Source organism: Onychostoma macrolepis, chromosome 04 (genome assembly GCF_012432095.1).
Source record: "Onychostoma macrolepis isolate SWU-2019 chromosome 04, ASM1243209v1, whole genome shotgun sequence".
In the NCBI taxonomy this organism is placed as follows: Eukaryota; Metazoa; Chordata; class Actinopteri; order Cypriniformes; family Cyprinidae; genus Onychostoma; species Onychostoma macrolepis.
In genome coordinates this window covers 9463512-9481932 of record NC_081158.1, presented here as the reverse complement: position 1 = coordinate 9481932, position 18421 = coordinate 9463512, and the positions used below count along the sequence as shown (strand labels likewise).

Below are 18421 nucleotides of genomic sequence, written 5' to 3'. Positions count from 1 at the left end.
CGACAAAAAAACATAAATTTTACATCCTGCAGGAATCTTATCATTTCTGTAGGATGTTACGCAATCCTACAGGACGTCGGTGGACATACCTGAAGGAATCATAGAAGTACATAAGAAATTCAGCAGGAGTGTTACATTCCTGCAGGACATAACACAGTTATACAGGAACAATCCTACAGGACTCCTGCAGGAATGTGCCCTGTCCTGTAGGATTTTTATTCAGTCCTACAGGATTCCTGCAGGATTTTTTTGTAAGGGCATAACTAAAAGTCAGTCATTTTTTACAGTGCAGTGTAGCCTAGTCTAATTAAAATCAAATCTATTTGAATGCAAATTAATTTTGTTTAGATCTGTTAAACTTTTGCTTGCAAATTAATGCAATTAAATGTGTGTTTAAGTGAGAACAGCATGATGATATTGAAAGTATTCTGTACACAGATGTAAAGTACAGTACTCATAAATGACACTGTATGTCAAATATTATGTCGAAAATTAAACTTCATAGAGCTGGTGATGAAAATTTCAACAATAAGTTTTATTAGAGAATACTGTATAAGAAAGTGTATTTAAGTTTAGAAGAAAAATACATTTCAAGTGCATTAATGCACATAGTATATATTATAGGCTAAATACATTTAAAATACATTAACAAATGTAAACACTTAAAGGTGCTGTATGTAGGATTTTGACTCTACTAAAGCATAAAAATTCCATAATATGTTTGCAGATATTTAAGAAACGTTAAAACCAAAAGTTAACATACTTGTTTATCTGAAAAACAATTCTACAGTCAGTTATTCTCCTTTGAAAATGTGCATTCCGGCCCGGAATGTCTGTGTTTGTTATGGTTTGTGAAACCCGCCCACTGTCAGTTTATCCAATTGTATTTCGGCACCACGGGTTGCCAGTTGGTGGAAAACACAGCATATTTCATTTCAGTCATGGAAGCTGGCAAACGAAAGGTTTACATTTTGGTTTACAGGTTAACATTTTGACATAAAAACTGTGGCGTGAGATCGAAAATAAACTTGTCATATCAGGTAAGACCTCCTTTTTGTCAATTGAGGTTGTTATTTTTCAATAGTCCATGAATCTTGTAGAGCAAAAAGTAACATTTGTTGGCATTACAAATAGTCATGAAATTGACCTAATAACTAGGCATAATGCTTACAAAAATTTACTTTGCCCCTCAGAGAAAGAGCTCAAGAAGCGGTGGGATTCGCTGCGAACCCAGTACATGCGTTACAAGAAACATGGACCCTCAGGAAGTTTTGGAGCCCAGAAGACTGGCAGGCAGCAATGGATACTGAACCGCCTGCAGTTTCTAGAGCCTCACACAAAAAGGAAGGAGAGCACTTCAAATCTAACGATCAGGGTAAATAAACAAATCTCTCTCTCTTTTTTTTTTTTACATTTCAGAAAAAAAAGAAACATTTTGCTTTTTGTAAAGTGGCCACTGATTGTTCAGATGGGAGTATTTACAAGTAACTCAAGTAAATCAACATATTAACACAATCCGATAAATTAATGTCACATTATCTTCTGCAATGTGTCATAAACTGCATCTGAATAAAGTCATATTGCCAATTTAAAAATCTATGGTATTACATCGTTCACATTTTGATTTGATCTTTTTATGTTTTTTAAGGACCCTTCGACTGATAGTGACTCCTGTTCACCATCTGATGGTACCAACAGTGACACCTAAACTGGCACCCACTAAGAGCCCAGTTTCATTGAGGCTGAGCTACGGCCCAGTACACCCTTGGTTGAGTCCACCATCTGTGGAGCTGAGTCCACAGCCATGAGAAAGGAGCCTTTGCAAAGCACCTATATAAAGCCAAATACTCCGAGGCCTAATGGGAAGCGTAGAAAGATGCAGGACGAATCCTCCAGCGAGGAGTGCACATACTTGATACGCACCATCGGCAAAACTCTGGAAAAGTTGGCATCACAGAAAAACACCAATGATGCCATCTCAGCTTACTGCAGAAATTTAGAACACAGAATGCGGAATTTGCCGCCACATTTCCAGCATGAGGTTGACAATTGCATTTTCAGATACTCAGTGGGCCACAACCAAGCACTGGATGCATCTGCCAATCAGTATACACACCTGTAATACATTATGTAGCAAAAGTGTAAACAGATTTTTTTTATCATAGTGTAAGCTGCATTGTTAATGTTATGCACAGTTGTAATTTATATTATAGTTCTTGCAGAATTCTATGTAGACTTTAAAGTATCTATTATTTTTGTTTTTTTTATCTTTGATTTTGAAAATCTTTGATTTTTTACTGATTTTAGTATCTAAACTGATTTTTTATCATATTGTAAGCTGTGTTGTAAATATGGCATGCACAGTTGTAATTTATATTATAGTTCTTGCAGAATTCTATGTAGACTTTAAAGTATCTACTGTTTGTGTTAATTTTATATCATTGCCTTGTAGCAAATTTTTTGCCCATTGTATTGCACATTGGAAAATAAAACACTTTGATTTTGGGTAAAAGGTACTTGCATTCACAATTCTTTATGTAAAAAAGGATCACAAAACACGATGTAAAATCCTAACCTTTATTTAGCAATGTCACACCATCGTCATAAAACAGAAACCAAACAAGTTTGTCAAATGCTTATATTTTGCCCCACTGCACCAATGTCTGAATTAAAGTACTGGCACAGTTTATCCCTGAGCTGTCTGGCGTGTGTTGTACTGTTGGTTGTGTGTGGCAGAGAGGCCTGCTGTAGGCCAGGGTCTTGTCTCCATCTCCCTGGGAGAGTGTCATGATCTAGTCCTTCCTGGTCGATACCTGCCATGTATACTTCACGGCACTCTGTACGCAGAAAGTTGTGCAAGGCACAGCAAGCCAAAACAATGTCCTCCACTTTGGTGGTGTTTTGAATATTAATGGTGGTTAGAAGGACTCGAAATCAATTTGCCAGGATGCCAAATGCATTTTCAACCACCCTCCGAGCTCATGAAAGCCTGTAATTGAATATGCGTTGCTCTACAGATAGCCTGCGGTTCAGATATGGCTTCATGAGGTAGCCCTTCAAGGGAAATGCCTCATCTGCCACAATGCAGTAAGGGGACAGCTGGTCAGATTCAGGAAGTGGTGCAGGGGCAGGTTCGATGTTCTTTTCTCCAAGGCATCCTGCAATGAGCATCCACCAAATACTCTGCCATCTGAAATACGCCCATTGCAGCCCACATCAACATACAGGAATCTGTAATTGCTGTCAACCAGTGCCATTAGAACTATGGAAAATGTATGCTTGTAATTGTAAAATGTTGATCCAGTTCCTGGTGGGGGACGAATGTTGATGTGCTTCCCATCCAGAGTACCCAGGCAGTTTGGGAAGTTCCACTGAGCCTGGAATCCAATGGCTATTTGCTGCCACTCTTCCACTGTGTCTGGGCACTGAAAACAATAGAATTAAAACAAAAAGTAGTTTTAATTGTCAACCCTTGATAACTTGTAGTCATTTTGGCATATTTCACTGTCTGAATGTGTACAAACTGCACTATAAATGTTGAAGAAGAAAAAAATAATAAAACAGATACATGTATACCTTCGGGTATTTTTCTTTTAAGACCTGGTAGATTGCTGCACAGGTTTCAGGAACGAATTGCCGAATTGTAGTCATTCCCACTCAGAACTGGTAAGAAAGGCTCTTGAAGCTTTCTCCTGCAAAGATTACAATCACATAACTCTATTATCGATGTTCCACACCTTTTACAGAGTCAAATCAAACACTTTTAATGCATTTTCATTACATTACATTAAATCAGATTATTGTTATCAATTATTAAAAGGCATTGTGCTATAAACAACCACAATTATGTTTGTTGTCTCGTTTTAAGTGAGCTCCAACTGCCATTCGAAATAATCAAATTATTTTCTTTTTTATAATGCTTAATGATACACCGAAATAAACACAACTGAAAAAGCGTTGTAATGTAATATTCAAATAACGAATAACCTTTAGCTTGCTTACCTGTTGCCAAGAACCGTAGTTCCCATTCCCCTACGAAGATACAATCCCGGTAGTTCGTGTTTCTCCTCTGTACGATTGGACTGATAAATTCTTTTAACCTGTTAAACTGAACAGGAAAAAGCCAAGCGAAATTTTTAAAATCAGAGGTTTCACCTAACTCGAGCTCTCGACACAGGTTCGGGAAAGCCCCTTGAGCCTGTCTCTGGAGTATCCATGGTTTCACCCATTTAGTGCGCTTTCTCCGTATTTTTCGCGGCCACTTCTTCTTTTCCTCTTCCACAAGCAAAAGACCAAGGGCTGACAACGCCAGTGCCATATGCAACGTGTCAGACATTTCCGAAATATCAAGAATCCGTCTGTGGTGAGCGAAATTCTGAGCTGATTTTTCAGGCACCTTTGTTTAAGTTTTGTATCCCTTTAGCTCTTCCGGTTTCCAGCTTTGACAAACACAGACTACTGCCACCTACTGGTACGGAAAGGAATTTCTTCTTACGCAGGCGTAGAACAGACGTACTACTTGGCCGTCGAGCGTCGGCTTGGTGTGTCAGGGCAACTTTGGACCCAGACGCTGGCATCAAGTCAGGGCATCAAAAACTAGCCCAGGCTCCCTAGAAAACAGTTGAGTTGACAACTCCTGTAGACTCACCTCACTCATTTTTTGAATGAATTCCTAGGTAAACAGATCAGAGATGCAACCACATTAGTATAATATTTTACCTAATAAAATAAAGTATAAACTGTATTTACATTTTCTTATTGAACCACCTTTGTGCTTGTACTCATTATTCAATATTGCAAAATATGTACATTAATTTTCAATTTTTCCTGTCTGCATGAATCTGTTCTGTCTCAGGCTGCAGTGAGAAAGAACACAAGGCTACTACTACCATTTATACAAGAATGTGAAATTATTTATTATTTTTCTTCAGCAATGTGGTGTTGGGGCAAGGAAAAACAGTAACTCCAGAGTGTGGATTTGCAGAGTAGTGCTTATGTTTTCGGCCTAACGGGCTTTTCTGTATGTATCTCTTATGTGTAATTTATGCATAATTCATTGAGGCAGTCTGGTTTGAGAAAATTAACCATTATATTTCAATGTAAGAAATAAATTATAGTATTTTACACCTCACAATGAATAACAGTCTACTTTGTTACGTTTACAACTGGGCCACTCAATGTATGCGGCTGACAAATGCGACCTCCTGAGGACACAGCAGCAGCCTCCGAAATGAGACGCAGATTTAGATTTATAAAAATACATGAGGTGGTTTATAATTTGCAAACAATATAAATATTGCAAACGTACACATTAGCTGATCAACTTACAGTGTAAGGCTCAATGCTTTCCATCGTCATGTGCGTGCGTTCCAGTTGGTGTCGTCAATCTGGCAACCTGCGTGTGCATCAAGTCTGAGGAGGAGGGGCCTGGTGAAAATAACCGTCTCCAATATTTTGAATTTGGACTGCAATACCTAGTTCAACCACTCGGTGTCAATCCTACATACAGCACCTTTAAGTTGAAATTAAAATCAATCATGTTACATGTGCTTTAGTATATTGATAGTATATCTGTATATTTAGTAAGTGTATATATATCAAAATAAGTGTACTTTTTTAAAACACAATAAAATCACAATGTCAAATGTATGTTTAAGTAATACTTAATTAGACATTATTATAAAGTGCATTTTAAAAAAGTATTGTCATTAAAGTGCACTCTCTTTAAGTACACTTCAGTGGCCTTTAATCTAGATTATATTATATTATCTGCAATTAAGCACACTTCTTTTTCACAAGGGTGAGCTAGCGGTCTGGGCTGTGCTGGTCTGATTTAGGCCTGTGCTGAAGGTCTGGGCTGTGCTGGTCTGATCTTCTCTTACTCTGGACACTATATCACAACAAGTAATCATTAGAAAGCAAAATCCTAATCTATTTAACACCATAATTTGAAACAGCTTATGAAAAATAAACAGTTTGCTGATGGCTGACAGGTCAACAGCCAACATTTACCCTTACAGATGGGATACTATGAAATTTCCTTTAGTTACCTTCCAAAATAGTCAGTTAGACTGACTTTCCTCTTCTCCCTTCTTCCAGTCATTTTGATAGACTTGTATTATGCATCATTAAACTAACATGGTCCATATAATCTAGCTAGCTAACTAAGTTTTCTTACTTGGTATCATAAGACATAAGAAAACACATCACAAATTAGCCTAGCATTTTTTGCTTTTTAAAAAGCATTTGCAGACCTGCTAGTGTTGGGATGTTTTTTTGTTGTTGTTTGTTTTGTTTTTTTTAATGCTTTGCACCACAATGGTTTACACTCTCACCCCCATACAATTAAATTATTCATCATATAAATCAGCCATGAAACAAAAACAAAACAGAAAAAATCATATATTCCTCATTTGCAAAATGATTTGGATAAGTTAAGACATGTATTAATCAAGAACTAATGAAGAACTTAACTACGACATGAGTCATATTAACTACTACATGAATAACACCACCTTAATTACATGTTAGTTAATGTATTAATTAACACTGGGATAAACTAAATCAAACATACTCTAGAAGAAAGATGTATGAAAATGGCACAATGTAAAATTGTTTATAAATTTGCCACCTGCAGCTATGTCACAGACATCATCATCTGAATATGTATAGAACATGTGTAATTGACAACTTTTTAAAGATGTGCCCCTCCAAGACAAGTCATGACACAATGATACATTAACAAGTCATGAATTCATGTTAGTCTATGAGATGTTAATGATTTTGTAATAATGTGTAGTCATGTAAAGTCATTTTGTCATTATCTAAAATACCAATTAACATCCACCAAGTTCTTATTCTGAACCAGTATATCCAAGATTCACCAGCACTTAAAAAGAAGCACAGAAATTACAAGGTAAAATACACCTTTTATTTAACAATCCTTTTAAATAACAGTGCACCATAAATCAAGAGGCATAAGTTGTATATTACTTTACATAAAATGTAAAGATTACATAATGTAAAAATAAAATCAATATTTAAAACAGTGTTTGGAGAATGTTCACTAATAACCAACAGTACCATTATAAACTTTTTTTTAACAAAACATTATTAGAATATTAAAGGATTAGGCCACCCAAAAATGAAACCTTGTTAGAAACATTCTTCCAAATAGCTTCCTTTGTGTACAGCAGAGGAAAGAAACTTATACAGGTTTGAAACTACTTGAGGTAAATGAGTAAATTGAGTAAATGATGACAATTTTAATTTTTGGGTGAACTATTTCTTTAAGCGACAAGTGTATACCTCACTTCTTTGAGATATCAAGAAGGGCACTGCTCTCTTTTAATTTTTTGTATCATGTCTACATTAGGCTGAGCCAGGCACCGTCCAAATCAGAAAATCTTTGGATGCTTTCTCCCTTTTTAAAGGTCGCTCTCAAAGCTTTGTACTCCTCAGGATTTGCAAATGCCAACTCAGCAATGGGGGCTTGCATGACAATCGTATTTCTGTCAACATTCATGTTGTATGCTTCAGCTTTACTGAAACCACCATTTACCAGTTGTAATACTTTGTGGTAGCGTTTGATGGAGTCTTCAGGGGTTCTTGCTGGGGGGGAAGAGGAAAGACAAATGTTGTACGAGTTTGATACAACATAAAGGTGAGTAAATTATATTAATAATGAGAATTATCATTTTGGTGTGTGCTATTGCTTTAACCACTTAAACTATGAATAGGACAAAAGAGTAAAGTAAAACAGTATCAAATGGACTTTTGTGCTATTCATAATGTACATTGTTCTTGTCCTACTACACAGACTGTCCAGATAATAATTGGTCTGATAACTCTCCTGTTTTGGCATTGTGTCTACAGTTCATGCAGAATCCATCTTTGTCTATACTGCCCTACAAAGACAAAAGACCTTAACTCACTAGAGTGTGAAACTGAGAAAAACGACTTCAAAGTTTTTTTTATTTGTCCAGCCAAATTATAGGTAGGACACTGGAAATTTGGCAATTAGATGTTTTAGTACTGAAAATTATCTACATTAACAAATTGTGGGCTCAAACTACCCAATTTTTACCCCTATTTTGAAGTTACAGTGTTCTGCTTTTGCATTGTCTGCAAAAAGTGAAAAGTCACACCAAGGCAAAAGGCAGTAACTTCCACATTATCAGTATTTGGTTGCTGATCACCATTTACAAAATCGTTATAGTAACACCTGTATAAAATCTAGTGATCATGGGCTATCTCATATAGGCTATTGCATATAGTAATGTCACTGTATTAAGTTTTGTTTTTTTGTTTTTTGACTGTAACAAGCAGACTAAAAGTAAAACGTGACCGTTTTGCAACCAATTTATTTGCTATGCTCAGTAACGTAAAAGAACGCTAGTCAGCATAATTGCTTTTATACTGACTTGAATTAAATAGTCTAACCTAAAAGAACGACTTGTAGATTGATGTGAACGCCAGCAAGCAGGAATAATGCTCAGAATGCTTGTGGATTAAACATCTCCGACGACGTTCATCGCCATGGATTGATTTTATCAGGTTACAAGAAAAGGTAGGATATGAATTTAGTTGTGAACTGTTAGTAGGCTACAGATTATATGATTGATCATGCTACTACGGCATTCGAGTCCACACACGTCCAACTAAAAGTGACAGGCTGGTGAATAATCTGCATTATAAAAAGGAAAAAAAAAATTCTTTAAAGGTTATTCACGATTACGTATTGCTGCCAATGTATCTAGCCTTTACAGTGCTTTGTTATATGGAGCTGTTTGGTAGATCACGATCTATCTACGGTGGTTGTCTACACCGTAATTTAAATGCAGCAGACTTTAATGGACAGTAAAAAAAAAGTTTAAAAAAGGTAGAACATCGTATAACTCCAAGCAACTCCAAGAAGTTACGTAACCGTAACTTCATATTGACTCGAGGCTAAACAAAGGCAGAACGCCGTAACTCAATTTGAGCGTTCCAAATAAAGCGAAAGAGCGGTAATTGGTGTTATACGGTGTTCTACCTTGGTCTCTCCGGGGCCTTTCGAAGTTATGGTTGAGACCACCCATTATTTTCTTGGAATAACAACGAAATTGACTCTAGATACTTATGCACATGATAAAGGATGTCTTGAATGTCCCAAAAATATCAATAACTCATTTTCGACCAAAATTGAAGTTACGGTCTTTTGCTTTTGCACGGCAGTATAGTGATATTCCTAACTGGGGGATCTCTCAACGTAACAAATTATACAGTTTAGTGATCTGCCTTTTATAATACAAGCTACAATAGGTAGAAATCAGCAAGGTTGTCAGCATTGCTCAGTAATGCTGGAACTATGTATTTAAGTACAGTACTCAAGTAAATGTACTTTGTTACTATCCACATCTGCATCCTTGTTATCGCACCTGCCTCCCATGCTGAAAACACCAGTTCGAATCTCCCTCAGAGCAAGTTAGAGTAGTAGAACCGGAGGGATTACATTGGTGCCGTGACCCAGACTGGAATGAGGTTTAAGGGGGTGAGTTTAATGGAGGCCACCTGGTAAGAGCTGTGTGGGAAAACCTCACTCCCCTGATTTCAGGAGCCATACTAGCAACTGATGCTAGAAGCTAGGGTCTTAGCGTCCTTCTTAGAGCGCATACCTCCCATGCCAGAAACGCTGGTTTGAATCCTGCTCAGACCGAGTGAGGGGAGAAGAACCAGAAGGGTTACGTTGGTGCCGTGACCCAGATGAGAACCGGAAAGTTATGTGCCAACTACTTTCTTCTATGAATCTACCTGACTTTATACCTGGAAATTAACTCATTAAAAAAATCAGGGTAACAGTCAATGTTACAATATCCACAATGCTCTGATCAGATGCTTTCACAAATGCCATTTTATCACCTCATTTACTTTGTTAATGAAAGGAAAACATGCAGCACATATTCACATATTAACCTAGTTTACACCTGGAATTAAGATCTGATTGTAAATAGAACTCTAAATACAGGTGCAAATGTTTGAGCTTGTCCACTTTCAACCACTTCCAAAGGTAGTGGAAAACACATTTGACCTGATTGCTTTTGTAGTGTAAACATTCGTGTGGTCAAATGCATTCAAACAGCCACAAAAGACCACCTACTCTCCGCCTAATCTAATGCGTAAACATAATGGGAAGCATCTTTCCACATGGGATACAAACTTTGTGCTTGGTAGGTTTTTTCATCTTCAAACCATACAACTTCAGCTGACAATGTTCTCCACCAATCCTCACTTCTAACATGCATCCACAACATTTTGTGTGGTTTTGCAGATCAGTTTTTGCAGCTATCAGCAGAAACAAAAGCTGCTGCTGTCCTCATCTTTTTCCATTGTCTTATTTCACATTTTTGTGTAAATTGTGTGTATATATTTTATCCGTTTGATCAAAAAATGTGAAAACAAAAACATGCATTTACCTGCCCATTGACCCCGCCACCCTTGAAAAAATGTGGACAGAGTGGTTGAAAGTGGACAAAAGAGACAGTGATACAGAGACAGTATATTTGTGATTCGATCAACCAAACGAGGGCTAAATCCACTGCTCGGGTATTTTGAACTATATCAGGGGTGCTTCCTTGAACCTAAAAGATTTTATTGTTTCTGCAAGTCTTTCTACAGTGAGGCACAGTAAAGGCTTCTCTCTGGTGTTATTACATGATTCCGAAGATGTTTCCTATCTGTGAAACTTTCCACAGATCCACACTGATGACATAAAAACAGTTCTTTCATATGTGAAAACTCATGTGGTGTTTAAGGGCTGCTTTATGTCTGAAACACTTTCCGCAGTGACCACATATAAACGGCTTCTCTCCAGTGTGAACTCTCATGTGCCTGTTAAGGCTTCCTTTCCGGTTGAAACATTTTCCACATTGCTGGCAGGTGAAAGGCTTCTCTCCAGTGTGAATTCTCATGTGGTCTTCAAAGTTTTGTTTAGAACTGAAACTCTTTCCACACTGAGGGCATGTATAGGGTTTCTTTCTATGAGTTCTCATATGAACCTCAAGGTTTTCATGTTGATCAAAACTCTTTCCACACTGATCACATGTGTAAGGCTGCTCTCCATTGTGAACTCTCATGTGTCTGTTAAAGCTTCCTTTTTGAGCGAAACTTATCCCACACTGTTGGCAGATGAAAAGACTCTCTCCAGTGTGAACTGTCATATGGCAAATAAGATTTCTTTTCCGGTTGAAACTTCTTCCACACTGTTGGCATGCATAAGGCTTCTCTATAGTGTGAACACTCATGTGGCCTCCAAGGTTTCCAGGATGAGTAAAACTCTTTCCACACTGAGGGCATACGTAAGGCCTCTCTCCAGTGTGAATTCTAATATGTCTTTTAAGAGTTGCTTTTTGACTGAAACACTTTCCACAGTGTTGGCAGGCATAAGGCTTTTCTCCAGTGTGAACACTCATGTGGCCTCCAAGGTTTCTAGGATGAGTGAAACTCTTTCCACACTGAGGGCATACGTAAGGCTTCTCTCCAGTGTGAATTCTAATGTGGCTTTTAAGAGTTACTTTTTGACTGAAACACTTTCCGCACTGTTGGCAGGCATAAGGCTTCTCTCCTGTGTGAACTCTCATGTGTCTTTTAATACCTGTTTTCCTGAAACACTTTCCACACTGTTGGCAGGTGCAATAACTACTCCTTCCCGTCTTTTGATCCATTTTTCTTGAGGAAATTATTTCAGTCTGCGAGCAACTAAAAGATTTTTCTCCAGTTATAAAATCGTGTTGATTTTTCTCTTCCATTTCATTTAGTTCTTGACTCTCCTCTTTCAGCACCATCAGGTCTAAGATGAAAAAAGACATACAAATTTAAGATGTTTGAGATGCAGTTTGACCAATATTTGTATACATGACCAACCAATGATGGCATGCAAGAAGGCAGGACCTAAAGAGAAAGGTCAAAGCAATGCAAAAACTCAGACAATGAATGGCGACTATAGAAAGCAAAAGCCGAATCCCGGACATTTTAGGCGATTTAGAAATCCTGGCCAGATGCATTTTTTTAGGTCCAAAAAGAGGACATGTCCAGGGAAAAGAGGATGTATGGTCACCCTTGGGTGTTGATCTGATTAAATCTCTAGGAGCAGTTTGTTAAAATACAACGCCCGAAATGGCAAAAACTACACAAAATGTTCAAAGAAAATTCTAAATAAGTGACTTCCTGTTGCGTTTTAGATTTTGCTCCAAGAGACGTTTTTGTAGGTATTGGGACATTATATGTGTCTACTGAAATTCGTACATGTTCATGTAAGACTTTATGATCAGATCAGAGTCATTATAACTCTAGATGGGTCCCTGCAGCACTTGACTGGCAATAGGCTAGAGCAGTGGTTTTCAAACTTGTTCCTGGGGACCCACAGCTCTGCACATTTTGCATGTCTTCCTAATTTACACACCTGATTCAGATCATCAGCTCATTAGGAAGGAGCTCCATGAACTCAAATGAGTGTGTCAGATAAGGGAGACATGCAAAATGTGTAGAGCAGTGGGTCCCGAGGAACAGGATTGAAAATCACTGGGCTAGAGACTGTGTTCAATACAGCAGATACATGATTGCGTTGTAGCATTTTTGTAAAGTAATTGTTTACTTTGTGCAAAAACCTTTACTGTTACAGAGTCTGAAATTTTTGCATGTTGAAAAATAAATACGACCTCACATTGTGTCAATCACATTTACACACTGCATCCGAAAATTTCATCCGTCATAAAAAAAAAATTCAGATCAGGTTTGATTTTCTGCATTTTCGCATCCGTAGTAAGCATTTTGATAGGAAAGAATGACAAATACAAAAAAAAAAAAAAACCTGAAAAAATTCAGACTCAATGACCTTTAGAAGTGTTTGCCAGCAAGTATTGGGTTATGATGTCACCAACCCGGAAAGTAGCTTGTTGTAGTCCCTACCAGCCGTAATTGTCGGCATTAAACTGCCATAATTTTAAAAGACAAAATCTCCGTTTGCATTGAACTTTCAGCACCGTAACTTTGCAGATACTGTTCATGCGCAAACAGCAACATTACAAGCTTATCATCTGAAATATGCAAGTAGTAGCAATTTTACATGGGCGTTCAATCTGATGTTAATCTAGAAATATGTGCTGTTCAAGTGTCTGTGTGGAGTGTAGTGATGGGTCATTCTTGAACGATTTGTTCATTTTGAACGAATCTTTAATGTGACTCGGGAAGAACGAGTCGTCTCAGGGAGTGATTCGTTCAGTCGCACATGCGCAACATCCTATAGGTTCTGTACTGGAATTAGTTCACCTGTTTCGAGTCTTCGGGTTTGAGTCGTTCGTTCATCACGTGACAGCCCCATACACTAACCTATGCAGTCAGAGCCGGAAAGAGAATTGATTAGTTCACCTGTTTCGAGTCATCGGGTTTAATCGTTCGTTCATCACGTGACAGCCCCATAAGCTAAACCAATGCAGTCAGAGCCGGAAAGAGAATTGATTAGTTCACCTGTTTCGAGTCATCGGGTTTGAGTCCTTCGTTCTTTTGTCACGTGACCACTTGCCGGATCAGTAAAATACTATAAAGTAAAACTGTATGTTGGATCATATTTATCAAAATATGTGTAATAAGCATTTTCCTAGAAATAAAAATGGTCTGTTCATTTCTGTCACTATGTTTTTGTTACTGTTTCTTGAGGATCTGTGTTATTTTATAAATAAATAAAACCCTGTTATAAATAAAATATTGATTGATTTGTCCTTTCACTCTCTTTGTCTATCAATAAACATATAATATAACTATATAATAAAAAAATCCAAGCCTAAAATTACAAAGCACTTATAGTTTGTTCATTTTTACTCCAATTTTGATAATTGTTTTTCCTAGGCAGACTTGACATATTGGTCTAATGTTTGTATAAGAAGATTGGTCAAAAAGGACACAATGACATAAAGTGAAAGCAAATAACATTTTGAATATGAATGATTAATGTTATTTTAAAATATTAAGGTTATGATCTGGCTCTGTGGCTTTAGTATATTTTAATTTTCTTGTATTTTTTTATTTTAATTGTTTTAATTCATTCTTTGCTAAAGCTTTTTCTGGCACAAAAATAAACAATAAAAAAACAATTCAAGAGTGTGTACACAGTGTTAATGTCTAAAGTGTCATATGTTACAAAAGTATAACACTATAGTCTAATCTAAAGGGTTAACTCAAAAGACATAAATACAACAAGGTATTGTATTTTATGAAGATTAGACTCCAAAAAAAATAAAAAAAAATTAAATTAAAGCATAACCAACTCTTTATTATCTTTATTACTACATTCAGTATTATGGAAAATAACCATTGTGACAGAGATTAAAAGCAATAATTTGAGACCAGAAATGCATCACATAACTGTACGAGTAAATAATAATAATAATAATAATAATAATAATAATGACTATGCACCCGTTTGTAAGGAAGGTTGTAAATTAAGTAATTTCTCTGCCCAAAGCTGTCACATCACGTGACAAAAGAACGAACGACTCAAACCCGAAGACTCGGGAGGTGAATGAATCAATTCTCTTTCCGGCTCTGACTGCATAGGTTAGTGTATGGGGCTGTCACGTGATGAACGAACGACTCAAACCCGAATGCTTGTCAGATAAGAGGTGAGGTGAGCCAATCAAGACCCAGGTAAACGATGAATTAATCTTTTCTGTTTCTTATAGCATTATAGTTTGTAGTGTGATCAACGTTTGCATAAGTAGTAGATGTGTTAGGGAAGTAGCACGTAACATTTTAATTATATTTTTCTAAAATGAACGAAATGAACAAAATGACTCGAAAAAAGATTTGTTCATTTTGCTGAACGAGACTCAAAGGTCCGAGTCAGTAAAATGATCCGAACTTCCCATCACTAGTGGAGTGTGGAAGCTGAAGAGTAGTGCGCTCACTGCAGGACAGATGGAGGCGCCGGTGCATCACTTGCTCTTACAATACTCCCTAATTTTTGCTTATACAGATAAGAGTAATACATTTTTCAAATCAGTAAAGACTCTACGTTTATCTGTGTGCACTCACAATAACAGCAAAACATTGCGCTTTTGCAAAATAATGAAAGCAAACCGGATGCGCGAGTCTTTAAGCACAAAAGACTGAATTGTGAATTTAAGCACAAAACTCCAAAACCCAGTGTATATTGCCTTACAGAAAGGAAAATATTTCTTTGGATATGTTAAAAAATAATTGGATAAAATATATCTTGTCTACTTTCAAATGAACCAATTCAAGTAGAAAACAAATATTCTCAGATTATGTAATCCGTATGAAACATGCATACAGGCACATCATTACTTCGGAGATGACGAGTCGGTGTCGCCGACATCTCTTATACCAAAAAAAGAGAAAGCACTAGTTTATTAATAAATTATGTTATATATTTATTAGCACAGTCAATCGATTAACAGGGTTCCCACACCTTGGTTAACTTCAAATTCAAGGACCTTTCAAGGACTTTCCAGGTCCAATACCCTCAAATTCAAGGACTTAATGTGGGGACACATTTCAAGTGAGAGCAAGGTTACATCGCGTCACCTTGTAAGATACATTGTTACAGTTTTCATTTGTCAAACACAACTATGCAAAATAGTTTTTTTTTTTTTGCATTTATTTTTGGCCATATGACAGAAATCTGATATTCTATTTGTCGTATTTCTGTTTTGCATAAAACTGAATAATAATTTGTACATACTATACTGTATTCTAAAATGATCTGATATTAACTTTTGCATAGGATTTATTGAAAAGAGCTTAGGTTCATGTAACCAGAGGTTTTAAGATATATGAATATGCTTAAGTTTTTCTTGCCTCATGGCTTTTCATTATTTTAACAAGCAAAGCAATACACTATTACATCCTTTGGATCTCTGGCAAGCTATTCTTTGTAATCTTCTTTGGTGAGCCAAATATATTGAAACTTGCATTTTCCAGGCATCACGTTTCAGCGGTTTCAGCCTATTTTTGCAATGTTTCAGGGTGTGTCTGTGAAACGTTGAGGTACCATCTTAAGGCTGGAATACACTACACGACTTTTAAAATCTGAACAGGTTTTTAAAACACTAGGGATCATACACTTACCGACTATGTAAATAGTGACAAAGGAAAACTGGGCATCATACACTACGCGACTGCAGATCATACACTACCAGACCTTAAAGTTGTTCCGATCACAACAAACTCACGTGCGTCTTGTTGCTAGGAGACGCATGACAAATGAAAACATATGTGTTCTAAAATCAGATTGGGGCAAAAATCGCTGTATCTATGGACCTGTGTCTATGTTTGTTTATTTTCAAAAACTTTCCAGGGCCTTGAAAATTTTAATCAGATTCACAAACTTTCAAGGACCCGTGGGAACCCTGGATTAAAAAAAAAAAAAATTTTTTTTCTGAAATCGCGATTAATCCCACCTAACATTACGTTTTTTTAAATCGCAATAATTTCACATTCAATCTTCAAATTAATGTAGAAGCTACATAAAGACAGTTTATTTTAAATATTTGTATAATGGCATCTTTTTTCATGACTGAAGGCCAGTATCACTCTGATGTCTCTATGAAATAATTTTACCCCTAATATTTAACCATTGATTAGACATTCAACATTATTACCCTTTTTGGTAACTAACGACATAACTACGACATTACTTGCTCGTAGTTTCTTTCACGATTTGATATGAAATGTTACAGGCTACAGCGCATTTGTGCGTGCAGTTGAAGTGCGTGCTACTGTTTCCGTGCTCGTTTGACTCGCTCCTGGTGCTGAAGAGAATTTGGAGCGCGCGTCTGAAAAGTCTCCTGTTTGATGTGGTCATAAAGTGGGCCTCTTTCAGGGCTCAGGATTTGTGCGTACGCCTGGACATTTAAACAAGTATCAAATGAGTGAGTTCAGCTTTGAGAATGAAAACCAACCTGTTTGTTCCTCAGTATCTTCATGTTTGACTCTGAATCTTTCTTCAATCTTCATGTCTTCACTCTCCTCTTTAATGAACGCCATCTTTGTTTGCTCTTCAGTATCTTCATGTTTGACCGTTTCTTCAATCTTCATGTCTTCACTTTCCTCTTTAATAAACACCATCTTTACAACAGTGTGTCACGTGGATCTCGGCTGTTTCTTCAGGAGTTTTTCTGTGTGTTTGGACACTTTGTCCTGTTTAAGAAGAGAATAATTAACAGTAAAGTTCAGCAGTCAGTGCACTGGTGCGGGAGTCAGTCAGAATGAGAGTTAATGGACTTAAATTAATGTACTGATGAAAAAAAAAAAAAAGCACTCAAATTAATAAAAAGGACACAAATTATTCACAAGGTTCACATTTGTATTAAGATTTCTATTTAGTATTTACTGATTTGTAAATTATTTAATAGATTCCACTTTCACGAAAACATTTGCAGTTGGCTTGTAAAAGTTTTCAACATGTTTGTGTTTGTTCTCGTTGTATTTACACTGTTTTAATCAGCAGGAGTCGTCGGCGTGCGGCGATTCAAAACAGTAAATCATTTTGTGAATCAATTGATTCAGAGTTTCGAAAAGATCCGTTTCTATCAACACTATTTGCCAGTGACAGAATTCGTTTAAGGTCAAATGATTCACTATAGGGACTGCAATGTCACTAAATAAAGCATTACAGTGTTATATTGGCTAACAATACATTTCACAGTTTTATGTGCAGTTCTCCAACGAGTTTTAAACGCTTTAAATGATTAAAAGCACACACCTTTCTTCATCCGAATCACAGACGCGGGAGCGCGCGCAGCCTTATGACGTCACATCGCCAGACCAAAATAAAAGTCTTGTTCGCTAAAATCGACATAATTTTACATTAGAAAACAAATATAATATCTAGGGTGAATTGAAGGGATGCACTGCAGAGCTATCAAAAGTCCAAAGATATTGACACTAATATCTATTTTTATTTATAATATATATATATATATACACACACAGTCAGGTGAAAAAGTTAGGACACCCTCTTGAATTCCATGGTTTTCCCTATCAGGACATAATTTAACCAAAAAATATATATATCTGGTCCTTGACTGGTCTTAAAATATGGAAAATAAAACCTCAGCTGAACAACAACACAAATAAATAATGACAAGGTGCAATTTATCATAACAACAATAAAGCCAAAATGGAAAAGCCATGTGTGACGAAGTTAAGACACTCTTACTGTTAACATAGGAATTAAAAGGGTAAGTAGCAGTCAGGTCTTTGATTAACTGATCATCAGCAAGTGTGAGCACCTCTGTAAAAGCATTATAACGTTTTGGCAGTTTGCTGGTCTGGAGTCTGAAGCAATTGTTGCTGCCATCAATCTGGGAAGAGTGACACAGCCATTTCCAAACAATTTGAAGTCCATCATTCTACTGTGAGGAAG

General features: G+C 36.8%; 1 protein-coding gene across 2 annotated transcripts; it reads right to left on the bottom strand.

Annotated features, from left to right (window-relative positions):
* Positions 1–6946: 6946 nt before the first annotated feature.
* LOC131538746 (gastrula zinc finger protein XlCGF57.1-like) lies at positions 6947–17834 on the bottom strand. Of its 2 annotated transcripts, none has more exons than XM_058772825.1 (3): positions 17759–17834; positions 16956–17193; positions 6947–11827 (listed from the first exon to the last, which is right to left on the bottom strand). In XM_058772825.1, exons 2-3 carry the CDS (start codon positions 17119–17121, stop codon positions 10764–10766), a joined length of 1230 nt encoding a protein of 409 aa, XP_058628808.1. In that variant the 5' UTR covers positions 17122–17193; positions 17759–17834; the 3' UTR covers positions 6947–10763. The 2 variants fall into 2 exon arrangements, with proteins under 2 accessions (XP_058628808.1, XP_058628809.1); XM_058772826.1 differs by lacking the exon at positions 17759–17834 and adding an exon at positions 17487–17709.
* Between the last annotated feature and the right edge of the window lie 587 nt (positions 17835–18421).